This window comes from Nannospalax galili, unplaced genomic scaffold, assembly GCF_000622305.1.
Source record: "Nannospalax galili isolate Female #2095 unplaced genomic scaffold, S.galili_v1.0 scaffold72, whole genome shotgun sequence".
NCBI lineage: Eukaryota > Metazoa > Chordata > Mammalia > Rodentia > Spalacidae > Nannospalax > Nannospalax galili.
In genome coordinates this window covers 11,582,317-11,604,170 of record NW_008336933.1, presented here as the reverse complement: position 1 = coordinate 11,604,170, position 21,854 = coordinate 11,582,317, and the positions used below count along the sequence as shown (strand labels likewise).

The following is a 21,854-nucleotide window of genomic DNA, read 5'->3' as shown; positions in this document are numbered from 1 at the left end:
TAAGGGTACCTAACGGTATTGTGTCTGGGGTCCTAGGGGCCTCCTTCTGCCCAAACTTTCCATGCCAACCTCAGAGGCTTCAGCCAGTGTTTTTGTAGTGTGGGAAGCCCAGTGGGCAGGTCTAGGATAGAATAGTAAGTAACACAGAATCAGCTATGGAGAGAAGAGTTTGGTATAAATGCTTTATTAAAGAAATATTGTTTTCTTGTTAAAAAATACTACATTAGAGAAGAGCGTTTTGGGATATCAGTCTTTCCTCACAGAATCACAGTGTAGTCAGTCATTCCTTGACCTCTCTAGGAACCTTCAGGCCATGGATTCACAGAACATAAATGAGAGAAAAACTTCTCTTTAATGAACTGAATTCCCAGTTGGTCTGAGAATTACACTAGATGAAACATTTAAGTTTAATCTCTCAGCCTCTGACTGCCTTTTAAGACTAGGATTCTTAAAGCAGAGTGAGAGGCCCCACCATCCCCATCAGGGCAAGTGAAGATAGCTTACAGAAGCCTTGAAAGCAGTGACAAGCGAGGTCTGGATCAACATGGAGGATTTTATTACTCGTCAATGGTGGTGAAATGCCCTTTGTTGGATACCATCAGGTGAGGTAGGGAAGACATTCCAGAGGAAATCTGTTAATGGGACAACATTTTTATTTCTGTACATTTACATACGAATTTTCCCCAAGGTACAACAGATGCGACACCATGCAGACACGTAGCTGTGAACGACAGTTCAGAACTCAACATAAGCTTGTGCTATGAACAAGTACCGCTGGAGGAACCCCCATCGACACATACAGTAACACGGTTTTCAGAGTAAAACCGCACATGGTTGGGTTGCAGAAAGGACAGAGGTAGGGAAGCGTTCTTCACTAGACACAACACACCATACTGCTTTTCCAAAACACACAATACATTAAAGTGAGGTGGTGTCCTTCAAAACAAGGAGTTGAAGTGTGGGCTTTCTCCAACCCATGTGCCACCCTGGGGCTGGGTGTGTGATGGTCACAAGATTCACTGAATGGCACTTCCAGTTCAGGGACTTCTCGGTTGGCTCTGGGAAGTAGTCATGATTGAGCATGATGCTCCCTTTATGAGGTCTGTTTTTGCATGCTTTCCATTTTATGGCCAAACCTGTTTACCAGCCCTATCCTCCAGTTGCAGGTGATTATAGCCTTATAAAACAAAAACATCTAAACCTTTTTACTATTTGTCTTGGGTGCTAATAATTAGAATATTTGATAATGTTTGACTTAACAAAGAGCAAAATGAAGAACTACCCAGCCCCATCTCAGGTGTTCACATTTGTGCATAACTTTTATCAAAACAGAGGTGCAGGGATGGGTGGAGGGCAATAAGGAGTACACGCCTTCTAATGTTCCCCGGGGATGCAGGGGCCCAATAGAAAGAGCAAGTGCCTGAGAAGCATCTACTACCCACGAGGGGCACAGGACCAAGTTTAGGCAGCCTGGTACCAAGAAGCTGGGCTGAGGCCATCTTCCCATGGACCTAGGCCAGGGTGTCTCAGTCTGAGTGCCCTGATGCCTTTCCGACATGTTCAGATCAAATAGCTTTACCCACAAGCAACCTTTACTGCTCTGGCTACCTTCAGAAACTTAACAGCTCAGCCTCATCCTGAGGCTGCCACATGAGGGTGCTGGAGGACCAACTGATGGCCAAGACTATTGCAATCAGCCTGCTGAACTTGTGGATGTTGGCCTCCTAGCCCAGGCCTCAACTGCAGCTTCTCTGCTAGTCATGGATGGGTCAGTTCTGCTTGTGGTAGCCATTAGCACTGTCTTCATGGGCCCAGTGTTTGTATCACTGTCATTTGAGGCGGAGACCAGAGACCTTGGAATAGAAGTTTGGAAGTGTTGCACCTTGGTGCCACCTTCCTATGAGCTCAGTAGCACTGCAGCTTCCATGTTTCTTTAAAAAGGCCTCACGACCAGTGTGAGACTGCTCATGACCGTGCATATGTCTGGTTCGATACTTAACAGTTTGCTGCCAGGTGAGTTGGTAGCAAGTACCCTAGAAAAGGTAGAAGGTATTTCATGAGTTTGGCACGTGAAGGCTGCACAGATGTAAAGAAAGGCCTTTGTAATGTGAATGTGTACCAACATAGACATGGAACGAAGGTGACTCTTCAGAAGAGACCACCAAGGAGGGTGAGGATGAGCTGGACTTGGAGCAGGTGTGGGGAGGGACTGTCTACACAGCCTCCCACCTAGCCATTGGTCCTCAAGCAAAGCTCCCAGGACCCCAGGCACTGAAGAGAGCATAGGCCAACTGTTGGAAACACCGGACTGCACACCTGATGACTGCCTTCATGAGGTCTTGATCCAGGCAGCTGACTTCTGCTGTGTTGACTGGATGTGGACGAGAAGCAGGCGAGATAGTAAAGAACAGACTAGGTGGGGAGCTGGAAGGGAGAAACTGAACTCCTTTCTGGCCCTTTGAATTCTGGTCACTGTCACTTGGAAGTCACCTAATCGCCTACACAGGCCCATGAGGCAAGGCAGATGGTTCATAAGAAGCCACGCTGTCCAGAGAAGCTGGTGCCTGAGCTGTTGCAATGGGCTGAGAGGCTGGGTTTTTAGCAGCCGTGGTACTCTGCTGCCTGGGGCAAGATGACAGACATAGATGAGGGTATCCTGGGAGGCTGGCACAGGATGGGAGTTGAGCTTTGGTGAGTTATTGCTTTCTCTCACTCCTTGCTTTCAAGGGGCTGGAGGCCATTTGGACTCATGTTTGAGCAATTTACACTCCTGCCCTGCGCCCCTCTGCTGAACCAGTGACAGGCAGGAAGCAATTGAGGAAGACATGAGGTGGACCACCTCCAGCTGCTGTGGACTCTGTTCTGAGAGTGACAGCCATCCAAGCTGGCACTCTCTGTGGTGTGTGCTCCAGATGTGGGTAACGGCCATGTGGGGAGAGCCAGGCTCCCTCCTGGGATTTGCCTTAGTTGTCTTTTTCAGTTGTTTTCCTGTTGTTTGTAGTTCAGAGAGTAGCCACATTTTCAAGTAGTGCTGGCAACAAAGCTGACAGTGAAAGAGGGAATTTCTCTGCTGGAGCTCAATTTGGGAAGGAGTCTTAAAAGAAATAGATGCCTCAGACCACACAACACATCTACTGCCTGTGGATTTAACTAAGCAAGCCTGGTGTCAGAAAACTGGCCATATCTGAACTTTTAGGATTTCTGGTGAAGTATGGAAGTTTCCTCACAAAAACTTCCAGCATCAAGTATAAAAGGATGATCCTGAAGGAAAGAGACTAAGCTGGCTTTGATGGTATCTAGGAGTTGCTTTCCCCAGCACATAGTATGGAAACTCTACTTTACAAACAGGAAGGAAAAAACCCAACTTTAAAATACACAGACTCTACAAAAAGCCCAATTCATGTACATTTTGCTCTGCCTAAAATGTAGTCCCAAGAAGACTGTACTTGAGAGGCACATCTCTCCTCATCAGGGAGCCTAGAGGTGGGAGTCCTGGCCTACCCAGATGACCACTCGCTCCTTGGACGGAGGAAAAAAGCAGTGTCTGGCCTCCAGGGAGGGGACTGGCTACTGCATTGGTCACTTAGAGTGACTCCCTCAGTGTGACGGTGCCTCTCTCCAGAAGGAGGTTCCACTTCATAATGAGTGAGAGGAAAGGGAATAAAGTGCTTCTCGTAAAAATGACCAAAATAAATACAAACATTTAATCCAGAAAATAAAGTCTTTGAAGGGTTACTTCCAAAGCATCTGATTGCTCAAATCTGTTCCTTGGACATTTGAAAAGAGCATTTCCCCACACCAGTTGAAGTTCTCACTATTGGGTGGCGTCAGCAGCAGAGTTGGACTTTCCTCCCCAGCCATGCATCTCCTCTCTGGTCTGTAAACCTGTGTGCAAGCGTCCCTCAGCCCTTTAAACCCCAGGGGACTGGTGGGATGCTGGTGTGGCTCAGTAAGCTACATGGACTTCATGCCATTGGCAGTGGCCCCTTCTGGCAGTCCATCGCCCACTGCAGCCACATCGTGCAAGCCCGAGTAGTCTTTGAGCTCTGAGTTGGTGAGCAGCAGGGGCTGCTCTCCCTTCTTGTGTGGCAGCAGTGGCTGCCGTGTGTAGTGTTCCCCATTGGCGATATTCTCAGGCAGGTTCTGGTCCCTGCTCTCAGGCAGCAGGAGGATGCAGATGATGCAGATGAGCGTGCAGCAGGCGAAGATGATGTGGTGCAGGAAGTAGCCTTTTTGGTTGTGCAGCTCAATAATGGGTGCTGTCAGCATGCCAAAGCCTGCACTGGCCAGCACCAGCCCCAGTCCTCCACACCTGCAGGGGGAGAGAGAGTACAGACTAAAAGAAGCTCACAGGGATAATGTCCAGGCAGGGCCTGGTACAAGTAGCATGGAGTACAGCAACAGTTTGATGGGCTGTTAGGGTAAACTCACAGTACTGTTGTGGTTTGAATGTATCCCACCAAGTTCATATACTAGAAGGTCCTCCAATTCATATATTGGTAGAATTCAGAGGTGGGGCCTTTGGGAATAATTACTATTAAATGTGATCAAGAGGGAAGGGCCCTCATGATGGCAGTTAGTGACTTTATAAAAAGAGAGACCTGAGCTAGCACATTTACTCTCACCACCTGACGCCCTATACACTTTGGGATTCTGCAGTGTTCACACTGATAAGAGGATTGTCATCAGGTTTAGCCCCTGCCTTGGGCCTCCCAGCTTCCAGAACCAGAAACAGAATAAGCCTTATTCTTTGTAAATTGTCCAGGCTGTGTTACTCAGTCACTACAACAGAAAATGGACTAAGTGAGGAAGTCCTGCCTCTGCATTGGGCCCTATTCTTGGTACTACTCAGTACCCCACAGATGGAACATCCCAAGCCACTTTTACCTCAGCCACATTTGTGGATTCCTGCAACTTTGAACTCAGAGAGGCCAAACCTAAAGCAGGAGCCATTTGCCTCTGCCAAGTGAAGGAGCCCCAAGAATCCCAGCAGGATTTCTAGACATGCAACACTTTAAGAATCCCTGCTATCGCTCTAACTTCTTTACTTCGACCTGAAAACATTCCTGGGACTAAGGTGGTCTGTAGGTACAGAGAAAGTGTTTCAGTGTTGGGGTGGGACCATGGTGCTCAGATAAAGGCCAGGCCACAGAGACCTCCCCAGTTCCAAGGCTCAGGGGACAGGCAGAGTTGCTCCGATCTCCAGCAGGGGGAGTAAAATTGCCTGCCCGCTCTCAAGAACAGTGGAATGTGGTTTTGAGCTGGCTTAAGGAAGAACTTTACAAAGGAGATGCTCAAAACTTATGAACTACACTTGAGTGAAGGGACCTATGTTCTTGAACATGGGAGTAGAGAGGGGTGAACAGGTAATGCCTATAGCAGTGGGAGGTAGCTCTTAAATAATTTATGGTTTTCTTGGTACTGTAGGTGGTTCACAAGATAGATACAAGGTCAATACATAGCTCTATATCCATGGTAATAGCAAATTTAGAAATGAAATTCAGATGCTTAGAAGAAAGTAAATGCAAGACTTGCACGCTGAAAACTACAGAATATTGTTGATGGAAATTAAAAAAATTAAAAGTAAATGAATTGGAAGACTCAGTGTTGTAAGGATGGCAATTCTCTCCAAATTGAGCTATGGAGTCAACACAATACCTATCAAAATCTCAGCTGAAAATAAGCTCATCCTAAAATTTATAAGGTAATACAAAAGACCCAGAATAGCCAAAACGAATTTTGAAAAAGAACTAAGTGGGAAGACTTACCTTCCCAGTTTCAAAACTTATTATCTATCATGTGTATTAGTTAAGGCCATGCAGCAGTAGTACATCCAGAGACACCCATGGAACATGGAGTTCAGAAAGAAGTCTTTACACAGGGTCAACTGATTTTTGATAAAGGCACATACAGTGGAGCAAAGGGCTGCTTTGCAACAAGCAGTGCTGCCACAATAGGATATTTCATTTGCAAAAGAATAAAGGTGGACCCGCCCTTCATGTCATATAAAAAATGGATTTCCAGAAGGCATCATCAGGGAAGATCTTTGTGATCTTCGGTCAGACAAAGATTTCCTACACATGGTACCAAAAAGAGGAGCCACAGAATCTTGAGTTAATCAGCTGGGCTTTGTCAATTTTTTTTTTCCTCTTTAGAAGGCACATAATTCAGAAGTAGAAGCCACACAGTCTGGGAGAAATGTTTGCAAAGGCTATATCTGACAAAGGCTACATATCCAGAATTTATAGAACTTATAACACCAAAAGGAGACAAGCCAGTCTGAAAAATGGGAAAAGATTTCAGTCACGTTTCACATAGATACTTTACAAACTACAAACGTCCAGTAAGAGAAGCACAAGATGGTGCACAGCATCCTTGGGCAATAGAGAAATGAAAATTAAAACCACAGTGGGGCACCATTTCACACCTGCTGGGAGGCCTGAAATAAAGATAGAGAAACATGTCGGCCAGGATATAGAGGAATTGGAACTCTCTTAATTAACCTCCTGGTAACAGTTGGAAATGGTTGACATTTTCTTGAAACAGATTTTTATGTAACCAGCAATTCCATGTATGAAACAAGTAAAAACATATGCACAGACAAAAACATTTACAAACAAATGTTAATTGCATTGCAGCATTGGAAATAATCCAAATATCTTTGAAGTGGTGAATGAATAGATGAAATGTGGTATATCATATATAATGGAATATTACTCAGTCATTAAAGGCATGAAATACGGACACATGGTACACCATGAAAAACATGCTGACTGTAAGATTCCATTTATATGAAATTTCAAAAATGTAAACCTACAGAGATGGAAAGCAGGTCACTGACTGCCTGGGGCAAGGAGTGAGGGTAGAATCTGAGGGTCTTGAGGGTTTTGCGGGGGTGGGGAGTGTTGATGAAAATGGTCTATAGTTCAATTGTGATGAATTGCAGGTCTAAATGGAAGGATCCTGCACTAAAGTATCCCTCCGCAAAGCTGTTCCAGCCCTGGGGCCTTTCTTCCCAAGAGCCTAGAGATCGTATCCCCTGTCCACTGCCACCCAATTGCTGCTCAGGTGGGGCTTCTTTCTGTTTAGCCCTTGCCATGGCACTGAGCAGCCGGTTTGCAGTGCCCAGGGTGTTCTTGGTGGCTTTGTTAAGAGGAAGGTCCCCAAATCAGTCTTGTGTCAATGTGGAAGACATGGCTTGGTGCACTCATCTCCCAGGCACAGTGCAGTGGCTCCTGTTGGCTTCCCTGGGACTCCCGTCTGTGTAAGCACTGTACAATCCAGGCTGAGCAAGCTGTGGAACTGCTCCTGGCCTACCTGAGCCTTCCCTCTGGGAAGACTGTATCCTCAAGACACTGTAGCATTGCCCCAGGAAACTCATGGTGCATGTCTGTGTGTCTCTACACTTGGGAAGTGTTCAAGGGCAAGACCAAATCTTGTGAAATCTATAGTCTCTAATATCAACCCAATTACTATTTGAGAGCTGGCTGGTACCTGGTCATTACTTGGCACTGTGTCTGATTTTTAAGACCATGATTCCCACCTCCCAAAACCACAGCACTGTATTGCTGGCCTGGCAAGGGATACACCAAGGTGGAACATGTTTTCTTGGTGTTGTCCACAAACCAGCCCTTTCCTAAGCAGTGTCCTAGATCACCTTTTAAAGACACCAACATCTTTCTGTCAGCATTTGCTCACAGGCCTGTTGTCCTTGCTCCTCCATAAATCCTTCAAGGGCAAGGATTATTTTCTAGAATGCTGGCTGACCCATGGTTTGTACAACTAAATACTGGATGCCTGTGGCTCACACTGACTTCCTAGGTTGGAAGGTCAGCTCACCCACAGGCATGGGGCAGGTTAAATATAGATAGTCACTTCAAAGAGTAGTGAGATGGAGCCTGTCTGCCAGGTGGATAATGTGGATACCTTAGTAACCACTCAGCATTTCTGATATCTTGCCCCTTTGGGAAGCCACAGGATGTGAGGGATGTAGCAGATGTCAGGAACACGTCTGACTGGGACCTTTGTTTTTGTCTGCCCAGCTAGCAGTATGTGTGGCTGGTGCCCTTGCCCACATCCAGTAATTGCAAGAATGCAGAGTACAGCCCCTGCTCCCTATGAAGAGTGTGAGGGAAGCCATTGTTAAAGGAGATGCTCAGCTCCAAGCGACTGTCCTCGCAAAACACTAGGTGGACCATATCAAAATAATATATCATGCTAATAAATCACGTTAAAGGGAATAGATTTGATTTATGACTCATTTTAATTGTATACATGCATATGATATTCAATATATGTTCATATAAATATGTGATATGGAATCCAGTTGTGGTACATACTTAGCTAGTGGAAAACTGCATATGGAGCTGTGGCCTCATAGGATTATTATGGAGTGGAAAGATTCCTATTCATGGTGACATCATAGCTGCTGCTGTCAACAGCCAATATGGTACAACCCACTCCTGGCGTGACTGGTGATGCTGGTGTAAGCAGGCCCACTGCACTGTTAGTATTATATATAATACTTGATAATGCTAAATGATTGTTATTGGTTTGTGCTACATACTATTATAGAGGATTTTCCTACTTAAAAGTTTGCCAGTGTGGTGGCATACCTCTGTAATACCAGCACTTTGGAGGCTGAGGCAAGAGGACAGTGGGTTCAAGGCCAGCCTGGGCTGCAAAGTGAGACTCTGTATAACTACGAACAGAGTTCCATGCTATCACAGGTCTCATATTTACTATCTCTTGATTTCATCAAGGGATTAAATGAACAGCTTAGCGCATGAAGATTTGTACAAGTGACTGTGTGTGCACAGCACACACACTGTCACATCAGACAGTGACTTATTTTTCCCCACATGTCCCGTTGTTAAGCAATGCATGAGACTATATGTCTTCATATATATTTTTTTTTATGAAAGTACTTTTCTGTTTGGCTCTCAGTGACCCCTTGAGTTAAAAAATATTACAGACAATTTTGGAAGAAATTGGCACAGCATTTTTATCTTTGTTTGCTCTCTTAAAATCTCTAATCCTTACATGCTTAGTTTTTTTTTTCAATTTATTTCATATGTTTTATTCTATTCTTTTACTACAAGTCCATTTTTTATTGAGAATTTCTTACATGCATATAATGTGTTGTGTTTGGATCCATCATTCCCTCCTCTCCCAATTCTCTCTTGTCCTTCCACAAGTTTTTTCCTCCCAACTTCATATGCTTTCTTTTCTTTAAAGCCATGGAGTTCACACATTCAGTTTAAGGTTCATTTTCCTCATTTCCCTCCAAAATGCAGAGGTTCCTAGGCACTCTCTGTTTTGGGTAGTCACTAGAGGGCAGCATAAGCCCACATTTGCCCATCAGTGCTGCCTCAACAGAGACAAAAGAGGAGAGCAGTCCTTTCTCTGTTTCTTAGGAGCATAAAAATGTTCATGCCCATGGGACAGTTTTATTTTACTATCAAGAACTCTAAGTAAAGAAGGCATACAGGCAGACTTAATAAAAGTAGCAAGGGTGAATTAAGAATAAATGTGAGCATCACCATCTTGCTTGTAAACACAAGCCTTTCCCTTTTGATTTCCTAATTTTTCTTTATTACATTCATGTAGAGTCAAAGACGTACAAGTATTGTACAGGAATAAAGAACTACCAAAGACATCCAGATAAGAACAGTGACACAAATTGTTATTTACTGAAGCCAGGTCCTTTTTTTTTTAAGGACTGTGGGACTTTTTTTTTAAGTTGTACTTTTTAAAAAAATATTTTGTTTATTGTTTTTATTTTATGTGTATTCGTGCATTGCCTACATGTAGGTAAGTGTACCCATGTCGTGCAATGCCCACAGGACAGAAGAGATAAGAACAGTGACACAAATTGTTATTTACTGAAGCCAGGTCCTTTTTTTTTTAAGGACTGTGGGACTTTTTTTTTAAGTTGTACTTTTTAAAAAAATATTTTGTTTATTGTTTTTATTTTATGTGTATTCGTGCATTGCCTACATGTAGGTAAGTGTACCCATGTCGTGCAATGCCCACAGAGGACAGAAGAGGCTGTCAGATCCCCTGGAACTGGAGTTACGGACAGTTGTTAGCTGCCATGTGGGTGCTGGGATTTGAACCTGGGTCTTCTGCAAGAACGGCCAATGTTCTTAAGCGTCCAGCCATCTCTCCAGTCCCTGAGGCCAGTTCCTTTACATATCCAGTTCTACCTTTGTATGTGTGGGGGACTGTTTCCAGGACCCCCAAATCTTCAGACCCTCAAGTCCCTTATGTAAAATGGCACAGTACTGTGCGACCCCACATAGCTTTGGTGTGCTTTTCACCAGGCATCATTCATAATACCTAATTCAGTGTAAATGCCCTGTAAACAGAAATGCTGTATTTAGGGAACAATGATAGACATCTGTACATGGTCATAATTTTGGGGGGTAGGTGTTGGGGATTGAACACAGGGTTGTATACATACCAAGAACGTGCTGTACCACTGAGCTATACTCAGATGCAGCTTTTAAAAACAATTGCTGTTTAACTGTGTGGTTGGTTGAACCTTCACACATGGAAGCCATGGATGTGGGTGGGGGGCACACTGTTCTTATTCCCCCCCACTCTGACCCCCCCAAGTATTCACCAGAATACAGCAAAGTAAGTGTTATTAGTTTCATTTTCAGACAAAGAAACAAGCTGGCTAATGACTTGCCCAAGGCTACACAGGGAGGCAGCCTCTGGGCTCCTACATAGCTCAAGTCCTAAACCCAGCTCTGGCCACTTTCTCAGTACTTGACTTTGCCATAATAGTCCCATCTCTTTGGTATGAGTGCATCACATGTGCTGCTGTGGACTTCTCTGGTCATTATTATCATATGCTACTTTTTTTTCAGTTTTGGGATGGAACCCAGAGCTTTGAACATGGTAGGCAAGTGTTCTGTCACTAAATTACAGCCCCTGCCCTGTTATATTTAGATTTTTTAAAAGGAATAGATTTTTAAGAAATTAAGTGTATTCCAACAACCACCAGCACAGACTGTCTTTGCCTATGGTACCTTGTCTGGAAGCAACATTAGAGCAGAAGACAGATACGGGGAACTTGTTCAGAAATGCTGGCCTTAAGGCCAGTCTGATGCAAATGATCTGGACCAGAGTAAAATGGGTTCAACCACCTGAGCAGGAGACAAGTGGCTGTGACTAGATGGAGGAGTTAGGGGTGGTGCATGGAGCAGGAGAGGACAGCCAATGCCCAGAGCTCTAGGGATCCACCAGTAAGTAATTATGCAGATAATGACGCCAGCTTGTCAGGCTCAGTAGCACCTGACTCATCTCACCTTGTCCCATGTGTAGGGATAGAAAGCCAGTGCAGGCTGCAGGGGCTCCTACCTGGGGCTTCTAGATAACAGTGGTGAGAAAGGATGACCCACCACAGAAAAAGCTACCAGCTACTTCTAGATCAGCCCACAATGCCCAGGTCACTTCTGCCCAAGATAAGGAGAGAAATTTGGTGGTGGTGGTGGTGGGTTGGGGGAGGTTAGATACAGGTCCTTTCCCAGCCCATTTGCAACTTATGTACTAGGACTTGAATCTTGGACGAAGCTACTGCTCAACTGATGGTGAACACTGGTAGACCAAAGCCTAGAGGCTCCCTGTATAGAAAGTCTGGAAAAAAATCTGACAAGACAAAATTTAGTTTGCTCTAGTCTGTACCGTCCATGGGACAATACAATCGGTGCAGAAAACTTATCCTTGAATGTGTCCATACACACAGTTGCTCCCGGCACCTCAATCTTTGCTACTGTTCTTACTTTAGAAGATTTCTTTTGAATAGGGTTGTGAGAAAAGGCAAGATCTTCATTAAGAAAAGGGGAACCCATGGACCCACTCTCAGTTATTTTGGGTTTATCTGTGTGAAGTCGGGGGTGACGGGGAAACTTATGTCCACCCTGGGGCCCTTGTGGAAATCATTCCTGAGTGTATATGCAAGAAAGAGCTGCATGAGGCCAGTGACAAGCATGGTTTATCAGAGCGCTAGAGATTCTTCTAGCCTGGCCAGGAGATCCCTTTGGACTCAATTTGCTTTCATCCTCTGTAGGTACAAAACATCACTCAGGGCCAAATATTTTTCCAGTTTGTCATCTTGGCAAGCTGAATCTCAGAATGTATTGCGTTTCTATCCCCAAATAATTTTTCCAGGTTTGCATCAAAGAAGAAAAAGATACCACATTTCCTTCAGTCTAGCCTGCTAAACAAAATCTTAACAATAAACAAGGAGGATACCAATTGCCAGAGTTAAGGAGTGCCCTCCCCCAGAGAAATACAGAGGCTGCTACTGGGCAACCAGAAACCAAGGAAGACTAATCAAGGCTTGCACTCTATTGGAAAGGTGGTCTTTACTGGATTCTTTTACAGAGGAAGGAAATTTAACTAGGTGAAGACAGTAAATTGCTATGTGCCTAGGGTGTTTCTCAACTGCAGGCTGCAAACAAGCTTCTGGTCTATCTCCTTGTGTGGCTTACTTAAGGTGGGGAACAAGAGGGATTACTTGGCACCTAATTGCTTTTTCTTAAATATACAATATCTAGGTGTTTTCTTATAGGAACCAGTAACCAGCAGTCTTGGCTTGTATTGTAAAAAATTCAAGAGAATGAATCAAAATGAGGTCATGGGAAAATTCTGTTGTCAGCATGACTTCTACAAGTTGAGTAAGGAGGAAAGCCCATAGACTTGTCTGCCTGCTCCCCAAGTCCTCCCAGCACCAGAGGGCCTAAAATAATTAGTCTCTCTGAGTCCCATCTGAACTGGAACGGCCTCTGCTTGTTCTTCTGAAGGTGTCCTCATGCTGACTTCTGTGTTTCAGCTCATAGCTGAATAACTAACTGCCCACTCACAGTTTTCAAAAAACATGTGCATTAGAAATGCTAATGATATTCTAGCAAAGAGCCCACTGTGAGATAAACCATGATAAGCTTTTCATAAGTAACAGCAAGAACAGGCTGAGTCTCACTCAAAGTGCTTTTGGATGGACTTTTTGATTTTAGAATATTTATTTATACATAACGAGGTATCTTGGGAAGAGTACCCAACCCTAAACACTGGTTTACATCTCATATATATGCCTTACAGAGCCTGAAGGTAATTTTATATAGTATTTTAAATATTTTGTCTACAAAAAAGAATTGCATAGTGTGGAATTTTCCACTGCCATGTTAAAAAAAATGGGGTGGGATTTTAGAGCATTTTAGACTTCAGATTTTCAGATTAGGAATGCTCAACTTGTATTAGGAAGAGGACATTAGGTAGAGGAGATGCAGTTAAGTGATGTGGTATTAAATAATGTAATTTCTATTGTACTCTAATTATAATAGAATTAAATGGTGTGCTTCCTGTGTTGCTACCCAGGGGTAGTACCAGGGAGGATCAGACTTCACTTTATAAATGAAAACCTTCAAGACTTTTCAGCAAAGTATGAAGGAAAAATAAACTCCAGGAGGGCTGGGGTTGTGTTAGCTTACTGACTGGCCTAATGTCTGGTGAATATTAGGCTCTCAATTTTTTAACTAACTGATATAATTTTGAATTAGTGATCAGCTCTCGGGCCAGTTAAAAAAAAAGTTCTATCTAGCCTTTGAATATTTTTTTTTTTTGTGTGTGTGTGTGCCTAGATGACTCTGAACTTCTCTGATCTTCTTGCTTCTACCTCCCAAGTGTTGGGATTACATTTCTTTCTTTAAAGAGTTAAAATTTTCCTTGCCGAGCTCTTTAATGTCTTTGGCTATCTAGCCTTTGAATATTTTTTTTTTTGTGTGTGTGTGTGGCCTAGATGACTCTGAACTTCTCTGATCTTCTTGCTTCTACCTCCCAAGTGTTGGGATTACAGACATGCACCATCACACCCAGTTTATAGGGTGCTGGGTATTGAATCCAGCACTTTGTGCATGCAAGGCAAGCAAGTGAACTGCTTCCCCAGCCCTTAATATTTTCTTTTTGAGACATGGTCTTGCTACCTAGGGCACACTGGCCTTAAACTCTCCATCCTCCTGCCTTAGCTTCCTTGGTAACTGGGATTATAGGTGAGTACCACTATACCTAGCTTCGTCTTCTTGTCTGAAATAGTTTGTTCCTGAGTCTTTTAGCTGACAGTGATCATTTTAGCTGCAGATTGGGCAATGATTTGCTTCTGTCTGCCATTCCTTACCATGTTTCTTGTACTAAGTGGCTTATTTTTCCTGTACCCCTGCCAACTGTCTGGACAAGACCTAGGGTCAAGCTCTCACCTGACCCCCTGGAGTCAGGGTGAATTTGGCTGTCAGGCTGTGAGTCATGCAGTCTGCATGCCCAGCATGCCACCACACCCTGGTCCAGAAGCTAGGGCGGGGCAGAGCTGATGCCAGTTCATTGCACAGGAGCCTCTATAGTCACGGCCTAATCTCTGAGTACTGAGAAAAGAATGTCCTATGTTATCCCCGGTCACCCACCTTATCACCGTGGGGGTGATCTCTGCACAGAAGAACACACTGAGGCTTCCCACTGCATGGGATGCAAACATGCCCACGATGGAAAACGCGATGGAGAACTTGTCTTTGACGCTGTCACTCATCCCTGCAGGAGAAATGAGAGAGGTGACTGTGAGATATGAGAGATGGGAAGAGAACAGAAGCTAGGCAAGGGACCAGCTGGTGAGAGGATGGGGCAAGGGAAGCCTGGGACTCCCCAGAGGCTTCCATCCTCCTCAACGCCCAGTTTGTGGTGTAGTTGGGTGTGCAGTGGCCTCTGGGTAGGTAGTCCCTCCAGGCTTAGGAGCCTCAAGCCCTCTTGGCCGAAGACTGTTGGCTCCTGTGTGCCTTGGGCATCAAGCATACTGAGCTCACAGTGGCCTGTAGAATTTCTCAGGCCAGGAGGTGTGCCTGGCAGAGGGCAGGCTGCTGTCCCCCTGCTGCCACAGTGACATTCTACCTGCCCTGGACTCCATACTGCAGTCTCAGGCTTGACCCTCCCAATTCAGAGGCAGTCAGTGTTGGTTTAAGGGAATTAAACTGTAAATGACCCAAATGGTATTATTCATGGGCCTTGAGGGAGGGAAAATACTCAGTGATTCCAGGGCCTGTGGGTGGCACTGGATCTTGGCTGGCACAAAGCAGCATTGCACACAGTGCTTTTGCATGCAGCTGGGGGCTGTGCTGCTCTGCTCAGCTCAGTCCCTCAGGGCTGCACAAAAGGCGGGTGCTACCAGGGGCACTGGTGGAATGAGCTTGGTTGGGTTGGGCAGGTGCAACAGCAGCATGGGTTGTGGGACAGCACTTCTCCTGTCCCCTAATTGGAGAACAGCAAGCTTGTAGGAGTCATGAGGGGGACAATGACTTTCCCGTGCACACAGACAGCCAAGCCCCAACACTCTTGCTTTCTCATCAAGACCAGCTCCTGTCCGAAAGACAGCACTGGTGCTAGGCCAGGAGACTGGGAAGACATGCATGCCAAGCTGCACAAAACCAAGAAAACACAAGTTGCTCTTTCTAGTGCAAGATGGGGTAGGGAATACAAATGTATGCTTATAGTGTCCAACCTACGGCCAACTTCAGCTGCAATTCTTGGAGGGCGAAGGGTTGGAGAAAGGAAACAAAAACCAGTTGGTGAGTCTGTGGAAACTCTTATGTGGATGCAGTAAAAGACGAGGAAGCACAAGCACAAGTGTTTGGGACTCACCTGAGTCTGGATGCTGGCTGTATTTCCCAATCACTGGAGCCATGGAAATGGTTGTGCCCACGTGTACAAGATGATGAGAGTGGGAAGAGAGAGAAGGCACATTAGGCATGGGATGCTTGCCGGGTGCTCCCATGTGACCTGTTTCCAACTGTACTCCCTTCTATGACTGAGTTGGCACTGGCTGCCTGGGCAATGGAATTCACACTGGACTAAACAATGACCTTTTTGTTAGGAGGAGAGGGCCACAGCTGGCCGTGTTGGCCTCAGTGTCTGGGAGACAATGCAGCCCTGCAGAAGAGACCCAAGCAGATCCAAAAGAAGTGTCATTACATAGAAGTTATCCAAGTGAGATTGCTGGTCTGTGCCAAGGGGCATTGGGCATTGTGAGCAGGCCTGTCAGGCCACACGTATTGCTGCCTGAAACCTTGTCCTCACAGCTATGTGTCCTTTCCATGACATTTCTGTTCAGGGCCAACGAGAGCACATGTGACACTCTGGGGGCAGAAGTATCCTGTCACATCTGTCCGAACTGTGTGAGCCAGGGAGAAGCTTCTTGGAAGCATAGCTAGGGTAATTCCACCCAGGAGTACAGGAGAACAGTGTCACTTGTTCATTTCCATTATTTTCCAGCAAGGTACGAACACTAAAGAACCTGACTAAGTTAGAAAAACCACCTGAGTTTGAAACCAGCTCTTCCATAGCCTGGTCTGCACTAAGGCTGTACTGATCTGTGGTGCAAGGGAAGCCTCTCTCTGCAGTTGGAGTTAACTTTCCTCAAAGGAAGGGTGCTCCATGGCAGCCATTTCCCAGCAGAGCCCTGAGCCTGTCTAGAGGGTGGTGACTGGGCATGAGGAGGCAACTAGCTGTCCTGCTTATTCATGCCGGGCAGGCAGGGAGGAGGCTGAGCCGATGTTCTTGCACAGGGTGGGTATTTATGAGGAGCAGTACAGAGCTTGCTGGACCGACCCTCTGTATTTGTGTTCAGATTATTTGAAGGGTTTAAATATTTTGATAAATGACAATTTTGGGAACATCATAGAAAAACTGTGCCTGTGCAAGAATGTCAAAATAAATTTGTTTCCCTCCCAATGTTACACAAACAAACAAGTCCTTTGTCCTTCTTCCTATGATGAATCACATGGAAACAGTCTACCCATTAGTAAAGTCATGATCACTAGGACACAGAGGCTGTGGCATGCTGAGGAGTTACAGTGCAGCCAGAAGGATCTGGTTTGGGGGCACAGGTATGGGGGCAGAAGGAGGAGGGAAGACCTAGCAGGTTCAGTGGTAGAGACCACAGGTGCGAAGCTCCATCCTTCCTTCCTGAAGCAGGTTTTCCTGACTGTTGATTTTATAATGACTATGTGGGTCACAGAAAACTTTTCTTAGGTCTTATCCAGCCATCCCTATGTTGGATCTTCAGTGTCCCCCAAAGGGTACATGTTGAAGATTTGGTACCCCATCATGACAGTACTGAGAGGTAGCAGACCTTTAGGAGATAGAGCCTCATAGAGGAAAGTACATTGTGGGTATATTCTCAAAGGGGACATTAGGACCACAGGCCCTTGTCTTCCTCTTTTGCTTTCCAGCTGCCATCAGGTGAGCAGTTTCCTCTGCCATGCATTCCCACTGTACTCTGATGTCTTGCTACAGAGGTCCACAGGTAATGGGTCAAAAAACCCTGGGCTGAAACTTCCAAAACTGTGAGCAAAACAAGCCTTTCCTCTCTTTAAGTTATCACAGGTATTTTGTTACGATTAATAGCAAGCTCATACACCTTCCAAGTATGCTGGTAGTCTGCTAGCTTCCCTTCCCCCAGCATCCTTCCCTTGTCCCCCTCCTCCAGTCTACTCACGGTTGAGGAGCCCAAGCTGCAGAAGAGAGGCCAGGGCAGTGAGGATCATGAAGAGCAGCAGCCCTCCCCTGCGCCCGAGGAACCTGACTACTACACACATGGCCAGGCAGGAGGCCAGCGCAATGCTGGCCATGGTGTAATAGTCAGCGTAGAAGTTCTCCAGGAGCGGCACCTTCACCTCGTGGCCCATCATGCTTCTTGCAAAGCAGTGGTGGATCCCAAACCCTGTCAGCCTGCAGGAGACACACACTGAGAGTGGAGGTTACATGCACAGATGTAACTGCCCTATCTCCTGGGGATAACCCAGAGACAGAAAAGCATTTGACATGTGAGAGGAGCTCGTGCTATCACATATGGACCTGCAGTGGAGTTAAATGTAGAAGAGACATTGGAGAAACATCCACAGGCCTTTTGCTCAGATACATATTTTCTCAGAAACCCAAGCTGTAAGACAAAGTGCTTTCTGTGCACTAACTCAATAATCTCGTGCCAGCACAAGAACTATGTTCATGTCCACTGGGCAGACCAGCAAACAGGTGTGAAGCAGGTCTTGGTTGTTGAATGACCACCTCTGAGCCATACTGCATATATGGGTTTCTGTCTCCTCTCTGGGCACTCTGGGCTCTGAAAACTTGGGGTCCATCTAGAGAACTTCTTGATCACTCATACTTGCTATTATGCAACCAAGGCAGCAGGAAAAGCCAATTAGAGGTTAGGCCAAAGAAGACTGTGGTCTTTGGGGACCCTTGTTTCAATTCTGGTTATCCCTGCTTCCCTTTCACTGCCCTGGGTCCAGCTCTTTGCTGCCCCACATGAGCATTTAAACCTGATGGGAAATGAGCATGTCACACACCCTGGAAAACAGGAATGAAAATGTGGTGGAGCTTGCCCAGGAGGCAGCTGATGACCATGCAAGTATCTCTAGGGCTCTGAAGGGCACTTTAGGCTATAGCTCCATGTGAACGCCCAGATGGGCAGCTCTGGGCATACTTCCTGGGGCTTTCATAGCCAGGCTGAGAGCGGCAGCTATGGGGCAGGCTGGGATTCAGAGTTCAGCTAGGGGTGGGGAGGAGAGCCCTTCTTGACTTTGCTGCACACATTTCCTGTGACTCACGAGTTCACACACAGGACCACGATGTTCTTCCACAGGTTTCGGGTCCCCACCACCTTCACGATGCACACCTTCTTGGGCCTCCGGGAAAGTTCCTTTTCCAGCTCTGCAAGAGACAAACCCATGAGCCTGGGCAGGACAGAAGGTTCCAGATACAGCTACACCATAGCCCTGGCTCTACTGACGGCACACTGACAGTACTTTTCCACCCTGCTTATGGAACATACAGACAGACTCATTTCATATGCCTGAGCAGAGCACTCCATGATGGGAGTCGAGATTACTAAGGCCTAAATTAGGATGTGTACAAACACAACAAAAGGTTCCTCTCTGCTGGAACCTGCGTCCACCTGTCATTCATGGCTCAGGGACCTGAGGCTCATGTGCACCTTAACTTTGTGACAGAAAGGGTGACAGAAAGTTCCCTAACTGCAGGTGTGCCCAGCTGTCCTGAGAGGACGTACACCTTTGAAATAAAAACATAGGGCTGTTCTTACACACACACACACACACACACACACACACACACACACATACACACACACACACACACCACACACCCACCCACACGACACATTATGGATGTTTTAGATAACAGTTAAAATTCTTTGGGGGCTGGGGTATTGCTTAGCGATACAACCTGTGTTTAGCATACATGAGGCTCTAGCTCCTATTGCCAGCACCCAAAAATTAAAAAAAAAAAAGCCAAAGTGCTTGGAGGCTGAACAAATGATGGTGTGTTGCCTCAAAGAGACGTGACTGATTATAAAGCTGTGAGACAGACACCCCTGTAAAGCTGATCCTATCTCCAAAAGTGCTCCAGTGTAACCTGAACCCGGCTGGGAATTTATTGAAGTCTTCGGACCGATCTGGCAATCTAACAGGGAAGAGGAGAACATGGAAAGGCCTTGGGCTGCAGGAGGGCCACTGCCTGTGTGCAGCACCGTGTGCAGAACTATGTGCAGCACCGTGTGCAGAACCATGTGCAGCAGCACTCACCTCAGCCCAATAGGCCCTTCTGCTCTCGACCTAGCATGTCCTTGGGGGGTAATCCCCTACTTAGAAGCTAAACCAGAAAAGGACACTTCCCAGACTGTCGAGAAGCCAGTGCCCTTCAAGATCACCATGGTCGTGAAAACAAAGAGACCAAGAAACTCAAGACCAGAGAAGACAGTGCAAGGTATGGGTGAGCTGCAACCCTGGACAGGATCCCAAAGCAGCGTGGCGGGCGGGGGGATGACAGGTAGATTCATGACACTGAGTGGAGGCTGGCATTCAGTTAACAGTAGTGCACACTTATTTTACAATAGTTTTGACAATGTGTAATATCAGATGATAGTGATGAGGGAAACTGAGTCAGGGGTGTATTCAAGTTCTGTACTACCCCAGCAACTTTCCTGTATCTATGTAATTATCCCAAAATAGGACATATTTAAAATTTAAAAAATGCCCATGGGGAAGGAGGAAGCTTTTAGGGCCTGGGCTCTGTAGCCTTGCATTCAACCAATCATTAACCAAAAATATTTGCAAAAAATTTGTATCTGAACTGAACATGAACTTTTCCCCCTTCTCTTTAGTCTCAAAACAATTCAGTATAACAACTATTTTCATAGCACTTGCATTGTCCTGGGTATCACCAGAAGCTCAGAGATCATCTGATATGCACAGGAGGCTGTGTGTGGGCTCTATGCAAAGCTACACCATGGCATATAAGAACTTGAGCCCCTGAGGTGTTTGGTCTCCACAGGAGTCTTGAACTATTCCCCTGAAGATGAGGAGGGATGACAGCTGTTGCCTCCTGCTCCCCTGGAGACTACATCTCTGCAATGCTCTCCAGGCCCCGCATATGGGCACATCTCAGCCACGCTCATTCCTAGATATTTCAACTTTTGGCTTACTTCATTCTCCACAAGCCTCATTCACTAATATTTGAAGGAAAAATAAACTGCTCACATTTAAGGGTTTAGTAGCTGGGCTTGGTGGCACATGTCTTTAATCCCAGGACTTGGAAGACAGAGTCAGGCAGAACTCTGTGAATTCCAGGCTAGCCAGGGTTATATATTTTTTAAAAAGGTGGTGGTATGGACTCAATAAACTGTTGCTATTCTGATCTGAAAAAAAAAAAAATAGTTGTGGTAGGACAGGGGAGAGGAATAGGAATTTATTTAAGCATTTTTTTTTTTAAATGATGGGGTACTACTATGTGTCCCAGGCTGGTCTCAAACTCCTGGGCTCAAATGATCCACCTGGCTCAGCTTCCTGAATACTTGGGATTATATGCTACCATACCTAGCTTTAAATAAAGATTTTAGGCCCATTGTGACCCTAGCCAGAACATAGAAGAGACAGGACAAACCTTTCCTCTGACCGAGGAAGAGCATGCCTGAGTTTCTAGAACATTCTTCCTATACTTAGGTATGAGGTGAGGTCTTTGCACAAGCCAGCATTTTGGCTGTTGGATCACAGACCTTCTCAGCTCTTGAAGTCTCTTGCATCTTTTTTTGCTTCAGAAACAAGGCTAATTTGACTTATAGATACCCCTTTTCTGTGGTTAAAAGCCCAATACACTCATGAATTAGTTAATGAGTGGGTCAAAGGATGCAGCCAGAGAATTATGTGATTAGGAGATTCTGTCATTGTGTGAATATCACGGAGGGCTCACACAAACCTAGATGGTAAGAGATGGTCTGCAGAAACGGATGTGGAAAACAGAAGATGGATAAGGCTACTGCTGGCCTCACATAACACATTAGTTTGTAGGAAACATTTTTAAATAAGGAAGCCATTCTAAGCCAACAATAGAATGTATAGTTTAGCGAATACATAATCCTCTAAGAGTCTTCTCATTAAGATCTGTGCACTGACCATCACAGTGTGTGCAGTGCTTTTAGACAGCTGGCACTGCAGTAGACCTGTGCTCCCCAGCACTACCAGAAACACGGAATAACACACCTCGCTGTGCAATAGCCATTCTATTTAGAAAAGTTTCTGCACTACCAAAGTCTTAGGGACCATAATTTTGTATGTGGTCCACTGAAGAAGAAGTGTTGCTACGTGATATAAGTCTGTGCTTTTAAAGATCTTAGAAACATGATTGGCAGATACTCTCAGGTCCAATGATTGGAGCACCTGCATTATTATACAACTCATCACAAACCAGCTATAGTAGCCATTCTTTCCCAGCAGGTAATCTTCCAAGGA

General features: G+C 45.5%; 1 protein-coding gene across 1 annotated transcript in view; it reads right to left on the bottom strand.

The window, feature by feature from the left end:
• Positions 1-533: 533 nt before the first annotated feature.
• Positions 534-21,854, bottom strand: part of Slc22a23 (solute carrier family 22 member 23) — a 178,397-nt gene continuing 157,076 nt past the window's right edge. Inside the window, exons 8-13 of the mRNA XM_008831688.2 lie at positions 18,657-18,759; positions 17,543-17,775; positions 15,688-15,720; positions 15,548-15,571; positions 14,463-14,586; positions 534-4,312 (exon numbers count right to left, since the gene is read on the bottom strand). Coding sequence (XP_008829910.1) covers positions 3,955-4,312; positions 14,463-14,586; positions 15,548-15,571; positions 15,688-15,720; positions 17,543-17,775; positions 18,657-18,759 — 875 coding nt within the window. The 3' untranslated portion in view covers positions 534-3,954. The remainder of the gene's footprint in view (positions 4,313-14,462; positions 14,587-15,547; positions 15,572-15,687; positions 15,721-17,542; positions 17,776-18,656; positions 18,760-21,854) is intronic.